At 43.0% G+C, this 20,095-nt stretch overlaps 1 protein-coding gene across 1 annotated transcript in view; it reads right to left on the bottom strand.

The window, feature by feature from the left end:
• Positions 1-17,851, bottom strand: part of prorp (protein only RNase P catalytic subunit) — a 107,775-nt gene extending 89,924 nt beyond the window's left edge. The window contains exons 1-3 of the mRNA XM_086003329.1: positions 16,426-17,851; positions 12,015-12,062; positions 4,753-4,885 (exon numbers count right to left, since the gene is read on the bottom strand). Of these exons, the coding sequence (XP_085859455.1) occupies positions 4,753-4,885; positions 12,015-12,062; positions 16,426-17,402 (1,158 nt within the window). The 5' untranslated portion in view covers positions 17,403-17,851. The remainder of the gene's footprint in view (positions 1-4,752; positions 4,886-12,014; positions 12,063-16,425) is intronic.
• Between the last annotated feature and the right edge of the window lie 2,244 nt (positions 17,852-20,095).

The following is a 20,095-nucleotide window of genomic DNA, read 5'->3' as shown; positions in this document are numbered from 1 at the left end:
CCATCAGTCTACTGTCAATCATCAGCAAAGTGATGGAAGGTGTCAGCAACAGTGCTATCAAGCGGCACTTACTCACCAATGACCTACTCACCGATACTCAGTTTGGGTTCAGCCAGGACCACTCGGCTCTAGACCTCATTACAGCCTTGGTCCAGACATAGACAAAAGAGCTGAATTCCAGAGGTGAGGCGAGAGTGACTGCCCTTGACATTAAGGCAGCATTCGAACGAGTGTGGGACCAAGGAGCCCTAGTTAAAGTGAAGTCAATGATGTTGGAGGGGAAAACTCTCCAGTGGTTGCACACAGGAAAATAGTGGAAGTTGCTGTCCAATTTACTCCCTAATAACAGTGAGCGCTGATAGCCTCATCGTTATTCCTACTGCAAAATACGGGCAAACATGCTTGTTTCCACTCCTGCCCAGTTTGTAGCCAAGGTTTTGTTAGTAAATCTGTATCTTCCATGACATAATTGCTCCTAATTCCCCCAGTTCAGTTCCCACGCTGAGCATTGCAATATATGCAATTTATCTTTTTTGTTCATATTTAACACTATTCCTTTCCCCTTCAGTTATTTTGTCCAAGCTAATACTTCATTCCTTTGTCTCAGTCTTTTTCCTGCTTATAACTAGTCAATTTGATTTTTCACCTGTACTCTCTTTTGCTCATTTTTGTTTTGTATATTAACCTCATCTATTTCTACCTTCTCTACTTGCTCTTTCTGATTGCTTTTATTTTCCCCGCTGGCAGTAGAATTACAATTTTGCCATTCTATCAAAGAAAATTACAGAATATGCTCTAACCTGCCATACTACTTCAACAGTTAAGTCTGTTGCGTTATATTTAACTCTTCACCGTAATTTTTTGAGATATCCCATCGGAAAAAAAAAAAGTAAAGATGTCTTTCCACAGTGTTTTATAATTGTATTATAAAAAACTGCTTTGTAAGCCTAAGGACAGATTGAGAAAAGCAGGCAGACAAATCATAAGCACTGCTACCAGCTGCTAACATGGGGCAATAGTTCACGCCCTCCCCCCTCATTGGACTGTTTTACTAGCAGATATATAACCACTGCTGGAAAAATCAAGACAACTGATTGACAGGATCATTAAATGAACGTGGAATCTAAAGAATGGAATCCCTCACTCTGCAGGTGTGCAGCAAGGGTGTCACATGATTTTCCTTTTTATCTTCAGGCTGTGGCAATGTGGAATTCCTCCTTCAATCTATTGTTGATTCTGTATCTGATAGTTCTTTTCAGAGCTTTTTTTAAAAGACAAGTAAATAGCTATTTATTGAATAACAGCCCATTGTTTATATTCTTTACTTCATTTTTTATGCTGTTGGCATCCATCACACTAAAGTTTTGTGTTGTTCTCCGATGCGTACTTAAAAAAAATTAAAATAGGATTCTACAGCTCGGAGATGTCCCTCACACAGGTAACATTTTATTAATGGCTCAAATGTTGTTGAGCAAATTGAAAACCCATGGTCCATTCTATCCCTGGTAATGACCACAAGTTCTTGGAAAATCCCATAATTAAAGAATTTGTATAAATGATTAACATGCCAAGGGCAAATCTGGGTGTGTTAAGTACTCTGAGTCTACTGCTATTCAACTTATGTTTTCATTTGAGCTACCTCGCAATTATCTCAGAAGTCAGCACAATTCTTGCATGCAAGCAAGAAGAAACCACACCTACAACGTCTGTGTCAATCCCCAGTCTCACAAAAACCACAAACATAACAAAAGGAGCTTGTATTGCAAATGCAATGAAGTAACTAAGCACACTACCAAATACGAATAGAGGTTACAGGGCAGATGCCTTTGGAATGGCAATTTTAGCTGTTAAAAACCACCACAAAAAAATTCTGTAAACATGATGTTAACAAATTTAAAGGAACATGTTTTTATTGCTTTATTCCTTAAAAAGATGCATCACTAATAAAATAATGATATAAAATGATCTTACTAGCATGGCAGATTATCAAGAAAAAGAATGTGAGAAATAGAAAAACTATAAAAAGTAAAAACGTCAAGAGTGAATGAGCTCTCCCAATGTGCTAAAAAAATAAACTGCTAATCTTGGCAGATATACTGACAGCCCAAGAGCTTTTTTTAAACTAATAACTTGAGTAAAACATATAGGCCTAGAAATTCATCCGCACACCACCAGTTTTTCGGGTAAGGACAAACAAGAGGTCCTTTGCATATGCAAATAAGGGGCATTAATGTTAAGGTCTTGATGCACTTCAGCATAGTGAGGGGGAGGTAGTTGTCAGCTCTGCGTATTCTTTGAAGGTGTGGCTGACTTGTTTTATCTTGCCTGAAGGATTTGGTAAATAATTTTTTTAAATATTTCTTCTTGGGATTTGGGTGTCACTATGTCGAGGAACCAACTAGAGATCAGGCCATCTTAGACTGGGTATTATGTAATGAGAAAGGATTACATAATCTGCTTCCACCACCCTTTCAGGCAGTGCATTCCAGATCATGACAACTCGCTGCGCAAGGCAGTGAATTACAGATCACAACAACTTACTGCTAAGATTCTCTCAAGAGATTAAGAAAAAAATGCAAACAGGACACCAACGTAAAAAACTTGTTTGCTCATGTTGGAGTCAAGCCTGAAAAACAAACAATACGAAGCATATGTGAAGCTCCTGTGACAAAAGCGCCACCTTCAGGCTTCAGTCTGGTAGGCGAGGGAGCTGTAAAGTCTTGGCTAAAGTCTTCAATTTTGGCTGAAACCATTGTTTAAAAAAGGTAATATTGGTATCACTGTAAGGAAAGGGTTAATCTCTCTATGTTGCAGTAATATTAACTTTTAGCTTTTGCTTGTTAAATAAGTTTGTGTTAGAAGGGCAGCTTTAGCTGATAAGTTACTGCACAGACACAGAAGAGACAGAGACAGCATTTAGCTGGTAAGCAGGTTGAGCGGAGGCAATACAGACTTTGTTAGGAGATGATTGCTTCAAGCCCCATAGATCTTGCAGCTGAGAGACAGGTGATATATTAATGGTCTCAGGATACAGGTTGACCATCAATTCAAGAAGTTCTAATTTCAATAGCTAGGGGTGTTGGCTCATCCAAGCACGCAGCTGCGCAGGGTACGTGGCCAAGTGATAACGTCATCTGTAGGGGGACTTTGTTAAAGCTAAAACAGAGATGGGGAGTGATTCTTGTAAAAACTGAAGTTATTACAGCTAATTAAATACCTATATCCATTCTATCACCAAGACCGCCTACTTTCATCACCTGTTTCTGGACCCCGCCTGTTTCCGGACCCCGCCTCTGCTCATCTGCTGCTGAAACCCTCAGCCATGCCTTTGTTACCTCTAGACTTGACTATTGCAATGTTTTCCTGGCTGGTCTCCCAGCTTCCATCCTCCATAAACCAGAGCTCATCCAAAACTCTGCTACCCGTATCCTAACTCACACCAAGTCCCACTCATCCCATCACCCCTGTGCTCACTAACCTACATTGGCTACAGCTCGATTTTATAATTCTCATCCTTGTTTACAAATCCCTTCATGGTCTCGCCCCTCCCTATTGATGTAACCTTCTCCAGCTCCACGATCTCTGCGCTCTTCCAATTCTGGTCTCTTGTACGTCCCCAATTTTAATTGCTCCACCATTGGCGGCCGTGCCTTCAGCCATCTAGGCCGTAAACTCTGGAATTCCCTCCCAAACCTCTCCGCCTCTCTCTCCTCCTTTAAGACGCGCTTTAAAACCTACCGCTTTGACCAAGAATTTGGTAACCTGCCCCAATATCTCCTTATGTGGCTCGGTGTCAAATATTGTTTGATAATGCTCCTGTGAAGCACCTTGGGATGTTTTATGACATTAAAGCGGCTATATAAATGCAAGTTATCGTTGTTGTTGGTAGTGAAGGGTATGTAAGGGGGAAAAATTAAAATCTGTCGGTTCACAAAATACACCATAAAGTCAGTTTGTTTTTACAAATTTCTCTTTTTTCCCCTTTTAAATAGTAATTCCATTCAATCTATACTGGTTTTATAGTACGTATTACAAGTCAACTTTATTTAATCGGATAACTCACTATTGTTAACCAGTCATCCCAGTAACAGTCACATATTGTAGACTTTTTCATTTCACTGCCATTAACTTTCATTTCTGAAATACTTTTTAAAAATTGCAGCCAGTCATTTTGCAATTTTAAAATACTTTAGGAATTTCCACACAAAAAGACAACAGAACACAAAAGCAACAATAGCAGTAGTAAGAATATTATAACATCCTGCATATTCATACAGGTGCAACAGACCAGTTGGCATCTGTCCATTGACATTCATGTAATGTGAAAGGGCAGACTAAAGCAGCATTAAATTTATCCTGCAACCTTGATATTTGTGCTGCAAGGTAGGGGATGGTGAAAACTCTGGTAAAAATGATGCTACTCCAACCAAACTTCGGGGGAGAAAGATAACAGTGATAGACCACCCCGGCTATTTATAAGTCAACACCATTATGCTCCCCTTGGTGGTTGTGAGCTAAGCAGGTAGCTGCAATTATATGCAGCTCTGCTATTGTACAAAATCGGTGGTACCCCCTGTAGTATAATTTTAATGCAAGCACAGTCAAGTGATTCTAAATCTTTGCTGATTAATGCCCATAATTTTTGAAATAGTTTCAATTAAAAACTGCCAAATAGACAGGGAATATGAATGTTTATAATAATCTTTTTACACAACTTGCAGACAACACCTTTATATGAACGGCCCTGCTTACCAGAGGAGTTGTCTTCTTAAAAACATCTTTCCCTTGTATAACATCATTCATCACACACTCTCTTAATATACTGTATTCTTCCTCACTCAGCTGAATGGATTCTAGTAAGGTGTTGCATACATGGCATTCCCCACTGGAAGAAAAAGTGTTCAAATGAATCAGTTTCACATGCAGATACCAAGAAGTGAGTTACAAAACTGTAACAAAATTGACAGTTAGGGAAACCCATCATTTGCGATAAGAGATGTATCATTCCTCAGATCCTAGCATTTTCACTGCCTCTTGTACATTTTATGGAAAATTGCAATACGCAAGACAACAATTGGTGCTACGTGTGACAATTGTAGATATTCACAGGATTTCATGTCACGCCAAATCACATGCCCCATTAATAGCTGTTGGCAAAAATAACAAAACAAGACAGCAGAACTCAAGCCCCAAAGACTAAGTTATTTTGTACTACATACAGGGTTAGCTTTTTGTGGCCTTCAGCAAGGAGACTAAGCTGCCCTTTCAATATGCACAAAAACAAGAGGTGGAACGTTTTAGGGAGGGGGGGGGGGGGGGGGAGGGCAAAAAGGGATGGGAAATTCATGCCTGCTTAACCTTATTCTGCATGGACTCATCTTTTCTGCTGAAAAGACAGATGATGTGCCTCCTTCCAAACCCCTGCCAATATGCTCTATCGGTTGACCATTAGGAGGCACGAGACACTGCCCTGGCTCTACATTGCTGTCTCTTCCCAGTAGGATTCTGATTACGAACTGAGTACAGTGGGGAATGTTACAGGTTCAAATGCCACTCTGATGCTGTGCATTAGTCCTCAACACACTGTTGCCCAGGTGGCTATATTGGGCAGATTGCTTCACAAGTGACTCAAATGAAAAGAAAAAATTTATACTGTAGCCTTTCTTATAAAAGAAATGTTATTCTTGTGAAACTATATATTCAATCTTTACATATTTTTCTTTCTAATTTTGTCCTTCAGATGAGATGTTAAACTGAGGCCTCATCTGCTTATTCAGGTGGATTTACACATCTCTCAGGTTCAGAGAAAGCAGGGGCGTTTTCCTGGTGTCCTGCCCAACATTTATCCAGCACCACCACTAAAACAAATTAATTGGTCATTTATCTCACTGCTGTTTGTAGTAGCTTGTGGTTTGAAAATTGGTTACCGTGTTTGCCTGCATAACAGTGACTACATATCAAATGTAATTCACTCGCTCTGAAACGCTTTGGGACATCTGTGAAAATCTCTATATAAATGTAAGTTCTTTCTTCATTTTAGTTTCTTTCTTTCCAAAACTAATTAGTGGGGGGGAGGTTTCTAGAGAGCAAATAATAAAAATGACAACGGAGAAGGTCATAGACTTAGGTAGCAGAGGGGGAATTAAAAAACAGAACATGTCAGGAAGGGACAGAAGGTATGGAGTAAAAGGTAAAGTAGTAAAAGGGGAAAAAACAGGAACTAAGTGTCACAAAACATATTTGAAAGTTCTTTATCTGAATGCACGTAGCATTCGTAACAAAATGGATGAGTTAACGGCACAAATAACTACATATGGGTATGATCTTGTGGCCATTACAGAAACATGGCTGCAGGGTGACCATGACTGGCAATTAAACATACCAGGTTATTTAACAATCAGGAAGGACAGGCAGGAAGGAAGGGGAGGTGGGGTGGCTATGTTAATAAAGGAAGGAATCACTATAATACAGAGAAATGATATTGGGTCAAAGGAGCAGGATAGTGAAACAGTTTGGGTGGAGATAAGGAATAATAAGGGGAAAAAAACACTAGTGGGCGTAGTCTATAGGCCTCCGAACAGTTGCAACTCTGTTGGACGGAGTATTAATCAGGAAACAGTTGAGGCTTGTAATAAGGGAACAGCTATAATTATGGGGGATTTTAACTATCATATTAACTGGACAAATCAAATTGGGCAGGGCAGCCTTGAGGATGAGTTCATTGAGTGTATTAGGGATGGGTTTCTTGAGCAGTATGTAACTAAACCGACCAGGGGGCAAGCAACCTACCTTAGATTTGGTCCTGTGTAATGAGACAGGATTAATTTAAAATGTCCTAGTAAAGGATCCCCTTGGAATGAGTGACCATAACATGGTTGAATTCCATATTCAATTAGAGGGTGAGAAGATTGGATCTCAAACAAGCGTGCTGAGCTTGAATAAAGGAGACTATGAAGGTATGAGAGCGGAATTGATTAGAATGGACTGGGAAAATAGATTAAAGGGTAAGACGGTACATGATCAGTGGTGTACATTTAAGGAGTTATTTTGCAACTTCCAAAAAATATATATTCCACTGAGGAAAAAAGGGTGTAAAAGAAAAGATAGCCATCCGTGGCTAAGTAAAGTAATTAAGGATAGTATCCGACTAAAAACAAGGGCATATAAGGTAGCCAAATCTAGTGGGAGGATAGAAGATTGGGAAGTCTTTAAAAGACAGCAAAAAATAACTAAAAGATTGATTAAGAAAGGGAGATAGATTATGAAAGTAAATTAGCAAAAAATATAAAAAGATAGTTATATAAAAAGAAAAAGGGTGGCTAAAGTAAATGTTGGTCCCTTAGAGGATGAGACCGGGAAATTAATGGTGGGAAACATGAAGATGGCAAAAACGCTGAACAAATATTTTGTATCAGTCTTTACGTAGAGGATACTAAGAATATCCCAACACTGGACAAACAGGGGGCTCTAGGGGGGAGGAGCTAAGTACGATTAAAATCACTAAGGAAGTGGTACTTGGTAAAATAATGGGACTCAAGGCAGATAAATCGCCTGGACCTGATGGCTTACATCCTAGGGTCTTGAGGGAAGTGGCAGTAGGGATTGTGGATGCATTGGTAATAATTTTCCAAAACTCCCTGAACTCAGCAAAGGTCCCGGCAGATTGGAAAACTGCTAATGTAACACCCTTATTTAAAAAGGGTAGCAGGCAGAAGGCTGGAAACTATAGACCTGTTAGCCTAACATCTGTGGTTGGTAAAATTTTAGAGTCCATTATTAAGGAGACAGTAATGGGACATTTGGATAAACATAATTTAATAGGACAAACTCAGCATGGTTTCATGAAGGGGAAGTCATGTTTGACAAATTTGCTTGAGTTCTTTGAGGAAGTAACATACAGGGTGGATAAAGGGGAACCAATGGACGTAGTGTATTTAGACTTCCAAAAGGCATTTGACAAGGTGCCACACAAAAGATTATTGCTCAAGATAAAAAATCATGGGATTGGGGGTAATATTCTGGTGTGGGTGGAGGATTGGCTCTATAACAGAAAGCAGAGAGTTGGGATAAATGGTTCATTCTCAGACTGGCAATCAGTAACTAGTGGTGTTCCGCAGGGGTCAGTGCTGGGTCCCCAACTCTTTACAATCTATATTAACGATTTGGAGGAGGAGACCGAGTGTAACATATCAAAGTTTGCAGATGATACAAAGATGGGAGGGAAAGTAGTGAGTGAGGAGGACATAAAAAACCTGCAAAGGGACATATACAGGCTAAGTAAGTGGGCAGAGATTTGGCAGATGGAATACAATACTGGAAAGTGTGAGGTTATGAACTTTGGCAGGAAAAATCATAGAGCAAGTTATTATCTTAATGGCAAGAAACTGGAAAGTACTGTAGTACAAAGGGGTCTGGGGGTCCTGGTGCACGAAACTCAAAAAGTTAGTATGCAGGTGCAGCAAGTGATCAAGAAGGCCAATGGAATGTTGGCTTTTATTGCTAGGGGGATAGAATATAAAAACAGGGAGGTATTGCTGCAGTTGTACAAGGTATTGGTGAGACCGCACCTGGAATACTGCATACAGTTTTGGTGTCCATACTTAAGAAAAGACATACTTGCGTTTGAGTCAGTACAAAGAAGGTTCACTCGGTTAATTCCGGGGATGAGGGGGTGGACATATGATGAGAGGTTGAGTAGATTGGGACTCTACTCATTGGAGTTCAGAAGAATGAGAGGCGATCTTATTGAAACATATAAGATTGTGAAGGGGCTTGATCGGGTGGATGCAGTGAGGATGTTCCCAATGATGGGTGAAACTAGAACTAGGGGGCATAATCTTAGAATAAGGGGCTGCTCCTTCAAAACTGAGATGAGGAGAAACTTCTCCACTCAGAGGGTGGTAGGTTTGTGGAATTTGCTGCCCCAGAAAGCTGTGGAAGCTACATCATTAAATAAATTTAAAACAGAAATAGATAGCTTCCTAGAAGTAAAGGGAATTAAGGGTTACGGGGAGCGGGCAGGAAATTGGACATGAGTCTAGGTTCGGAATGGTCATGGCCCTGTGGGTAGTGGAGCGGGCCCAGGGGCCGTGTAGCCTTGTTCTGCTCCTACTTCTTGTGTTCTAATTATGTGTTAGATTTCAGGAGATGGTTTTATTCCTGTTCCTGGCTGGGGTGGAGATCGCCTTTACAGAAGGTAAGTACTGTAGAAAATATAGGGACAGAGTGATCTCCTGGACGAGTTTCGATCGCCTAGATGGGTCGGAGAGGAATTTCCCAGATTTTTTCTCCCAAATTGGCCATTGTTTTTTTTTTAAAAATCTGGTTTTTCGCCTCTCCCGGGAGATCACATGGGTTCGGGTGGGATGGAGAGTGATAGTATATTTGAGGTTAGGATCAGATTAGCCATGATCTTATTGAATGGTGGAGCAGGCTCGAGGGGCCGATTGGCCTACTCCTGCTCCTATTTCTTATGTTCTTATCTGTTTTATTTCTTACATTATAATGGTTTTTAAATCTTATTTCTTCTTGTATTTTATCTCCTCCCTTTCCTTAAAGGCAACACCTTTAAATTATTCTGACTATAATCTTGTTATTTTTGTTTTAAAAGTGCCAGAGAAGTTAGAGTCTTGCTGCAAGGACTTCACAAGCAGAGGTCAGGGTTGCTCTAGCCACAGATCCATTAAACAAACATTGCTAAAGAATGACAGTTGGTGAGAAATGGTGCCTGTGAAGGATATTTTAAATTGGGCTAATGGGACATTTGGGCAGAGCAGAAAAGCAAATGAACATGCTCCAAATTTTCCCCATGTGCCAGAGTCCAACCTACTGCTATACTTAAGAGCTGCACGATGAATCATGGCAGAATCAGATTCCTTCTCTTACTAATAGAACAACAATGTGATCTGCTACTTAAATGCTAATTTTTAACCTTTCAAAAATAACGAGCTGGAAATATCAATTGTGGTTTAAATATATGCTGGTAATTTTGGGGGATAAAAACTCTTGGTGACAAATAAAGAAATGTTATCCTGTTAGGGGCTTGTATGCATATTATTAAAAGCCTTGCTTCTAAATTTAAAATAGATTCTGTTCTCTCTCTCAATTTAAAATAATTTGTCTACGGAAGCCAAGTATTTTTCTTTGATCTAGAGTGAGTGCGCACCTGAAATGCAGATGAAGATTAGACTGTGTCAACATGAGGACAACACCAATAAATTCTGTTTAAATTACACCCAAACACTATGTAGCAAATATTTAACTCCAATGTCATTTTAAAATGTCCACTTCAGCAGTTTGGTGCAGTTAGTTCCTCTAATATTGTATGCAATATTTTAGGACTATTAGGAGGGATTGTGTCATTGTTACGGACCCAAATAGTATTGTTCTTCTGATATGCAGTTTCACGATCAAAGGCAGTTTGAGCTTAAAGCTGGACTGCAAGTACAGTTCTTTTGTAATCTGAGCTACTCAGAAGGAAAAACTCTATATCCAAAGATGGCACTATAGAAGCCACATGCAAACTGAAGAAACTGAAAGAGGTTAACTACTGAACTGTTGACCCATTAAAACTATGAAAGACTTTTATCACTGAAAAAAATGCTGAGAATGCTAAAGCATCTTTCATTGTTCTGTGCGCACACACTCACAAGAAAAGGACCCCAGTGCATACTCAAATCAAAATTAATTAGTGAAAGCAATAAAAATCACACAAAGCACAAGATATTGATGAATATTAACAGAGCTTCAAGACTAAATGACATGTTATACTTTTTAGTTTAGTTTAGGAATAAAAATAATTTTCATTTTATGTACCGATATGTAGCAGGAACACTGAGCAAGATGTCCTGAGTGAAAAGGTATGGAATGGTGAAGCTGGATCAGAATACTTTGTACTATACCGTTGGAATTTTAAATGGTATGGTAGTGTTGGACTAATTTTTTTAAAGTTATGAGAGGGAATCCACTCCTTAGATAGTCCATGAACAGTGTGCTGCAAATCAAGGTTTAACGCATATAAGCATTTTTTGAAAAGAAAGTGTCAAAAGCTAACACATGCTTCATTGAGTATAGTCAGCAGTGGGGTGCCAGGAACTAAAACATCACACCTCAGTGCTTCAAGGCTTCTAGAAAGAGGAAGTGGCATGAAAATGGTGGCTATAATCAGGAGGTCAGCCAAAGAAAGTTGATTTTTTTTAAAGCTATTTCATTACAAAAAGCATTACATAGTCATTATTTTTGAAAAGTAAGAAATACTGTCAAGATAAAGGTTAAGTGGAGTATTTAGCCAATTGTCGTCCTTTCCCCGTCCTCTCCTGAAAGTAATGACTCATGTTGGACTACAGTTCTATGGGCACCAGCCACCCTTTGGTATCTTGCCCAAGTGTCCATTCCTCATGTATGAGTGCAGACAGTTAGTGTTGGCAGGCTATTCAACGATAGGGGAAAACCACAACCATCTGTCTCCCCCCACACCATCTACAGAACTAAACTTTCCAATAAGGTAGCAATCAGCAGCTGGATTTCTTGCTGATTCTCCATTCTTTAGCTCGGGCACTGAGGTCCATTGAATTACCGCGACCAACCCAGCTGACATCAGCTAACTCAGCACAGATCAGGAAAAGAGCTGGGGTGTTACGGAATACAGAAGTGATGTAGTTTTCCTTTTAATAGTACTTTTTAAAGTAGAAAATCACCAAATGTAATAAACACTGCTTTAGAGAATGAATGAAGTAAATAAAACATCTCAAGCTAAAGAATAGAAACATAGGAGCAGGAGTAGACCATTCGGCCCTTCGAGCCTGCTCTGCCATTCAATATGATCATGGCTGATCCTCTATCTCAATACCATATTCCTGCTCTCTCCCCATGCCCCTTGATGCCTTTTGCATCTAGAAATCTATCTATCTCCTTCTTAAATATATTCAGTGACTTGGTCTCCACAGCCTTCTGTGGTAGAGAATTCCACAGGTTCACCACCCTCTGAATACTTTCAATTACAAAAACATACCTACCCGTGTGCAATAGTTGTTACATGTCCTTCCCATTTGTTGCCTGGAATGCTGAAATTAAAATGTAACTATAGTAAGTAAAACAACAATACAAAAATGAAATTTAAATTGATTATTTTTATTGTAAAACAGCCACTCAAATGCCACAGTGGAGCACTAAGATGATCTCCCCACTAACAATGTAGTTGAAATTGGGATCTCAGTATCAGGAATCACAGGTGCCCACATCTTGCACTTTGTGGCCGACCAAATGAAGACAAATTGCAAGCATTTTAATTGTGGCAAGTAATTTTATGATCAATATGAAAGCACATATGGGCATCAACGTTCCAGATACAGTGAGTTTCCAATCTCAACAACATTGCAATCAAGAGATACTGATTGTTTAACCAGAAGAGTACACCATTCCAGATCTGTTGATTATCATGCTGGGTGAAGTTCCATCAACATTGGCCCAGAATTTGCGGTCCCGATGACACCGAACTGGCAGCGGTCGCCATCATTTTGCCTTTAAAACTGACCGCAACTTCAGGATTTGGCACATGCACGGCTTAACGCGGAAATCCTGAAGTTGCGCTCTGTCATTCACTGCTCCTCCACAGGCTGCGCCCTCCGCAGAGCCGGTGTAATCTGGAAATCATGGAAACTGACGAAAACTTCGGCTCTTCTGGGGTAATACCACTGTTAAATACCCCATAAAAAAATAGAAAGACTTGCATTTATATAGCGCCTTTCACAACCACCGGACATCCCAAAGCGCCTTACAGCCAACAAAGTACTTTTTGAAGTGCAGTCTCCGTTGTACTGTGGGAAACAATTTGCGCACAGAAAAGAAGAAGGTGATAATGACCATATAATCTGTTTTAGAGATGCTGATTGAGGGATAAATATTGGCCAGGATGCCGGGGATACCTCCCCTGCTCTTCTTTGAAGTAGTGTCACAGGATCTCTTACTTGACAGAGCAGATGGGGACTTGGTTTAACATCTCATCTGAAAGACAGCACCTCTGACAGTGTAGCACTTCCTCAGTACTGCACTGAGGTGTCAGCCTAGATTTTTGTGCTCAAGTGTCTGGAGTGGGACTTGAACCCACAATTGAGCCATGGTTGACGCCCTTTTGGATTAGGTGTAACTGGGGTTTTAACAGCATATTGACTGCTAAACAGAGGTTATAGCCCTGAAAAGCTAATTTTAATTTTATGGAGTGTCAAATTTAAAGTTAAGAAAGTTTAAAAAATGTTTAAATTTTTTCCAAAAAAGTTTGTTCACTTTTATTTGAGGTTTGCCTTTTCCCATGTGAGAGCCCCAATCTTTGTTTTGCTCTCTCTAACATTTAAAAAAGTTAGAATCAAAGGAGCTTACCCACTTCCTGGTTCGCTGTCTGAGAATTCTACATTTTGATTGACTGCTTAGAGAGCTTGTTGACGTCTCAGTAGCTTGTCCCTGGGAATTCCCATTAACTTGCGTTGATTTCGATTACATGTTGGAAAAGCCAAACTTCTCACCAGAGATCGCAAGATCTTTGTGCGAAGCTTACTTCTGGGCCAGCAGCGAATGCCTTTGCTTTGCCACTGACCACAAATTACAGGCCAATATTTTGATGTTACATGATGGACTAGTTTAAAGGAATTGATAAAGTTCCTAACATCCCATAAAATAGCTCCTCACAGTACTTCAGTGGCAGCATCAAACAAACCAATTAATGTAGTAAATCACTTAGAACAACTTCTCTCAGTGCAAGCATATAATCACAATCCTACCTTGACCAAAGTGATTACTCCAATTTTGAAATGGGGTAGTAAATTGAAGGTACCTTTCCTTACAAGAAGGCAACAGTAATAATTAATGGGCAGCATATTCCACGTGAATTGATTGTTAAAGCAATAACAAAGATTAAGGTTAAGTAATAAAATCCAGGCAAATAATATGAAATGCATCATATGGCATTAATAGATCAAAGAAGGCATCCCATAAGAACATAAGAAATAGGAGCAGGAGCAGGCCATTCAATGAGATCATGGCTGATCTTCTGCCTCAACTCCATTCATTGGCCCTATCGCCATATCCCTTGCTGCCCTTACTAGTCAGAAATCGATCGACTTCTGTTTTGAATATAACCAATGACTGAGCCTCCACAGCCCTCTGGGTTAGAGAATTCCAAAGATTCACCACCCTCTGCGTGAAGAAATGTCTTCTCATCTCAGTCCTGAATGGCCTACCCTTTATCTTGAGGCTGTGGCCCCTGGTTCTAGACTCCCCAGCCAAGGGAAGCATTCTCCCAGCATTCCACCCTATCAAGCCCTGTAATAATTTTGTATGCTTCAATGAGATCCCCTCTCATTCTTCTGAATTCAAGAGAATACAGGCCTAGTTTACTCAATCTCTTCTCATACGACAGTCCAGCCATCCCAGGAATCAATCTCGTGAACCTTTGTTGCACTCCCTCTATGGCGAGTATATCCTTCCTTAGGTAAGGAGACCAAAATTGTACACAGTACTCCAGGTGTTATCTCACCAAGGCCCTATATAATTGGAGTAAGACATATTTACTCGTGTACTCAAATCCTCTTGTAATGACGGCCAGCATACCATTTGCCTTCCTAATGGCTTGCTGCACCTGCATATTCACTTTCAGTGACTCATGGACAAGGACACCCAGGTCCCTTTGAGCATCTGCATTCCCCAATCTTTCACCATTTAGGAAATACTCTGCCTTTCTGTTTTTTCTACCTAACTTCATATTTATCCACATTATACAGGAAACTCTTTGGTATCCGGCACCGACGGGACCGGGATGGTGCCGGTTGATTAAAAATTCCGGATGACGGAGAGGGTTATCTACCGAGGCTATTTTTAACAGAGTCAGACTCCTGTTATTGAGGTGTTCAGACTTCTGACAGTGCCAAGAAGCCGAGTAGTGGCAGTTTGGAGAACTACCCCCACTGACTAACTCGGCCACCGTGGGAGACTCGGACTTGGCAACATTTCCAGTTATTGAGGTGTTTTCGGAGTATGAATTTTGCCGGTTAATAGAGAATTTCGGATATTTAGGTGCTGTTTAAACGAGAGTTCCTGTATTCCATCTGCCATGTTCTCGCCCACTCACCGAGATCCCCTTGAAGTTTCTTCACATCCTCTTCGCAACTGACACCGCCACCTAGCTTTGTATCATCAGCAAATTTGGAAATGTTACATTTAATCCCCTCAGCCAAATCATTGATATAGATTGTGAATAGCTGGGGCCCAAGCACCGATCCTTGCGGTACCCCACTAGTCACAGCCTGCCATCCTGATAAAGACCAGTTTATCCCTACTCTTTGTTTTCTGTCTGTTAACCAATTCTCAATCCATGCTAGTGTATTACCCCCAATTCCATGTGCCCTAATTTTGTTCACCAACCTCTTGTGTGGGACCTTATCGAAGGCCTTCTGAAAATCCAAATACACCACATCTACCGATTCCACTTTGTCTACTCCACTAGTTACATCCTCAAAGAACTCCAATAGGTTTGTCAAACAGGATTTCCCTTTCATAAATCCATGTTGACTCTGCCCAATCTTACTATTAGTTTCTAAGTGCCCAGTTATTGCATCCTTTATAATAAATTCCAGCATTTTCCCAACTACTGATGTGAGGCTAACAGGTCTATAGTTCCCCATTTTCTCTCTCCCTCCTTTCTTAAATAGCGGGGTTACATTTGCTATCCTCCAATCTGCAGGAACCATTCCAGAATCTATAGAATTTTGAAAGATGACAATCAATGTGTCCACTATTCCAATGGCCAACTCTTTCAAAACCCTAGGATGCAGGTCATCCGGTTCTTGGGATTTATCGACTTTTAGTCCCATTAATTTTGCTAGTACTGTTTTTTTTACTAATAATAATTTCTTTAAGTTCCTCATTCTCGTCACACCCTTGGTTTTCTCATGTTTCTGGGAGGCTTTTTGTGTCTTCCTCCGTGAAGACAGAAACAAAGTATTTATTTAATTTCTCTGTCATTTCCTCATTTCCCATTATAAATTCTCCCATCTTTGACTGTAAAGGACCTACATTTACCTTCACCAGTCTTTTCCTTTTCACATACCTATAGAAGCTTTTACAATTCGTTTTTATATTTTTCGCTAGTTTGTGCTCATATTCCATTTTCCCTTTCTTTATCAATTTCTTGGTCCCCCTTTGCTGATTTCTTGGTCCCCCTTTGCTGATTTCTAAACATAAACTAGTAAACACTGCAGACTGGATCTCAAGGGTCACCCAGTGCAACCTAATGACCAAATAGATTGGTGGACTGGCATCACATCCACACAGGAAATATCATCTAATCCACAGCACTGTATATTAAAATATATTATTGAAATTTACCAATAAACTTCAATCTAACTTTTTAAAAGGGCAGAGTAACTAAATATTTACCTCTCAAACCATGACTGCATACTGTGCATTAAACGTTCCCCAGGATATATCTGATTGTCTCTCAGGTAGGAAAGGATATTCATCATCTTATTTTCATATTGATCATCACAAAATGACTTGCCACAATCAAAAAATGCTTGTAATGTATCTTCATTTGGTTTTAAGTTTTTGCCTTCCATCTCTTTAAACAACCTCCAAGCAGTTTCTACTTCTTTATGCTGGAGTGCAGAAATAATGACATCTCCATAATTCCTTGGTGATGGGTTCATCGTTTTTTTGATTGACTCTAAAAATATCACAGCCTCCCTCCAATGATCTGTCTTGCTAAAACCACTGATGAGGAGGCTGTAAGCTCCAATGTCCAATACTTTGAATCTAGTTTTCATAATGCCATATACATCAAGCACCTCGCTCAGATGATGCTCTTGGACACACAGTGCCAAGTACTTCAGAAGGAGTTCATATCCAGCAGTACCAGTTTCCATTGTCACAAAAACTAAAAGTGATTTCGCCACATCAACATCAGCACGAGTAGACAGTAGTTTTTCCATCATGCTTATTTCAAAACGAGTTTTATTGTATGATTCTGCTTTCAATTTCTTCCATTCATCTATACTTAAAGGCATTATTGGAATTGAGGTTTTTGCAACTTTTGCTACTTTTAAAGCATCAGCTAATGTGTTGCCCATTTTGCTTTTTGTGAACTCTGCTCTTTTTCTGGCTGCCCCAGCTGTAAATAAAGAAAATGAGGAGCCGGTGTCGCTCCTGCGAGTAGCTTTTCCTTGTTGAATGCTTGGTGTGTTCCTCTTGTCTCCATCATTCTGTTTGTATTCAGTTAACAGTAAAAACTTTGACGAGGTGCAGAGCTGCGGAGCAATGCAACATGGTAAAAGCCTCCATGCGCCTTGGTCTTTGACCACAGACCCGAGTGCACGCTGCAAGCGGGGGGCAAGGATCCGCAGGGGCTGAGGCTGCATGACAAACGATGAAGGGGTCGCCTCTTTAACGCCAGCTCCGCTCCATGCCTTCTTCGTCAAGAAGAAAATAAGGCGAAACGGTGCGACTCAGTAATAATTCTCTTCCGGCTACTAACCCTTCGGCACTCGTCGCTGTCGACATTTATCGCACTGACAAAAGCCACGATAACACTTGAAACCGGCCCCAGAGACAAAGGTCACTGTGTCACCAACCGTCACTACTACCGAGCTCGTGTGCCCGCTCACCGCCCCGCCTCCTTGTGACGACACAGGCCGCCGGAGCCAGTCGGTTGCGGGGTCAGAGGTGAGAGGGTGAGAGGTGTGATGGAGGTCGATTGTGCTGCAGCCGAGATGGCGGTAGCTGAGGCCCAGACACCAGCCCTGGATTGGAAACAGGCGTTAAAGAGTCGGCTGGCTGCCGTGCCCTCTCAGAAGCGTAAGTGTACACAAAGGGGAGGTTCCCCCCTGATTGAGAAGCAGCAGCAGCAGCAGCAGCAGCAGCAGATTGTTCTTTGGGTTTTGGGGGATTGTATTTCGGATATGTAAAACACTGTTCAGGGCCCCAAACACCCCTTCCAGGTGAAACAGCGATTTACTTGTCCTCTTTTTTTTATAAACCCAAAAATAAACCCTTAAACAAATAAACCCTTTAAATGACCTGATTAATCAAATTAAAATTTGGCCTCTTAAATCGATTACGCACTCCAGTCCCCGCGGCGCCCACCGGTCACGAAAGAGCTCGAGCTCGCCGGCGGACACCGCGTGCTCCATCTCCAGGGCCACCCGGCCGCGAACATGGCCGCGGAAGAGAGGGAGGCAATCCGGCCGGGCGATTTACTTGTACTTCTTGCAATTTAGTATACTGTATTTGCTGCTCACGATGTGGTCTCCTCTACACTGAGGAGAGCAAATGCAGATTGGGTGACCACTTTGCGGAACACCTCCGTTCAGTCCGTAAGGATGACCCCGAGCTTCCGGTCGCCTGTCACTTTAATTCACCGCTCCATTCCCACTCAGACCTCACCGTCCTCGGCCTCTTGCATTGTTCCACGGAAGCTCAGCATAAGCTTGAGGAACAGCACCTCCTCTTTCAATTAGGCACTTTACAGCCCTCTGGACTCAACATAGAGTTCAACAATTTCAGATCATAACCTCGGCCCCTATCATATATATATACTAGCTGGGGTGAGCCCGGCGTTGCCGAGGCTTTTTCGAGGGCATGTTGTTGTTGGAAGAGAGAGAGAGAGCGACTGTGTGGGGGGGGGAGCGGGGAACAGAGAGAGACTGGGGGGCAGGGGGGGAACAGAGAGAGACTGGGGGGGAGGGGGGGGGAACAGAGAGAGACTGGGGGGGAGGGGGGGAACAGAGAGAGACTGGGGGGGAGGGGGGGGGAACAGAGAGAGACTGGGGGGGAGGGGGGGAACAGAGAGAGACTGGGGGGAGGGGGGGAACAGAGAGAGACTGGGGGGGAGGGGGGGAACAGAGAGAGACTGGGGGGGAGGGGGGGAACAGAGAGAGACTGGGGGGGAGGGGGGGAACAGAGAGAGACTGGGGGGAGGGGGGGGGAGGGGGGGGGAACAGAGAGAGACTGGGGGGAGGGGGGGGGGAACAGAGAGAGACTGGGGGGGAGGGGGGAACAGAGAGAGACTGGGGGGAGGGGGGGGGGGAACAGAGAGAGACTGGGGGGGAGGGGGGGGGAACAGAGAGAGACTGGGGGGGAGGGGGGGGAACAGAGAGAGACTGGGGGGGAGGGGGGGGAACAGAGAGAGACTGGGGGGGGAGGGGGGGAACAGAGAGAGACTGGGGGGCAGGGGGGGAACAGAGAGAGACTGGGGGGCAGGGGGGGAACAGAGAGAGACTGGGGGGGAGGGGGGGAACAGAGAGAGACTGGGGGGGGGGAGGGGGGAACAGAGAGAGACTGGGGGGGAGGGGGGAACAGAGAGAGACTGGGGGGGGGGGAGGGGGGGAACAGAGAGAGACTGGGGGGGGGAGGGGGGGAACAGAGAGAGACTGGGGGGGGAGGGGGGGAACAGAGAGAGACTGGGGGGCAGGGGGGGAACAGAGAGAGACTGGGGGGCAGGGGGGGAACAGAGAGAGACTGGGGGGGCAGGGGGGGAACAGAGAGAGACTGGGGGGGAGGGGGGAACAGAGAGAGACTGGGGGGGAGGGGGGAACAGAGAGAGACTGGGGGGACAGAGAGAGACTGGGGGGAACAGAGAGAGACTGGGGGGAGGGGGGGAACAGAGAGAGACTGGGGGGGGAGGGGGGGAACAGAGAGAGACTGGGGGGAGGGGGGAACAGAGAGAGACTGGGGGGGAGGGGGGGGAACAGAGAGAGACTGGGGGGAGGGGGGGAACAGAGAGAGACTGGGGGGGAGGGGGGAACAGAGAGAGACTGGGGGGGAGGGGGGGAACAGAGAGAGACTGGGGGGGAGGGGGGGAACAGAGAGAGACTGGGGGGAGGGGGGGAACAGAGAGAGACTGGGGGGGAGGGGGGAACAGAGAGAGACTGGGGGGAGGGGGGAACAGAGAGAGACTGGGGGGAGGGGGGAACAGAGAGAGACTGGGGGGGAACAGAGAGAGAGACTGGGGGGAGGGGGGGGAACAGAGAGAGACTGGGGGGGAGGGGGGGGGAACAGAGAGAGACTGGGGGGGGAGGGGGGGGAACAGAGAGAGACTGGGGGGGAGGGGGGG

This window comes from Somniosus microcephalus, chromosome 12 (genome assembly GCF_052327205.1).
Source record: "Somniosus microcephalus isolate GS21.2 chromosome 12, FLI_Smic_1.0, whole genome shotgun sequence".
NCBI lineage: Eukaryota > Metazoa > Chordata > Chondrichthyes > Squaliformes > Somniosidae > Somniosus > Somniosus microcephalus.
The sequence above is the reverse complement of the archived record's forward strand: the minus strand, read 5'-3'. Positions and strand labels throughout refer to the sequence as shown.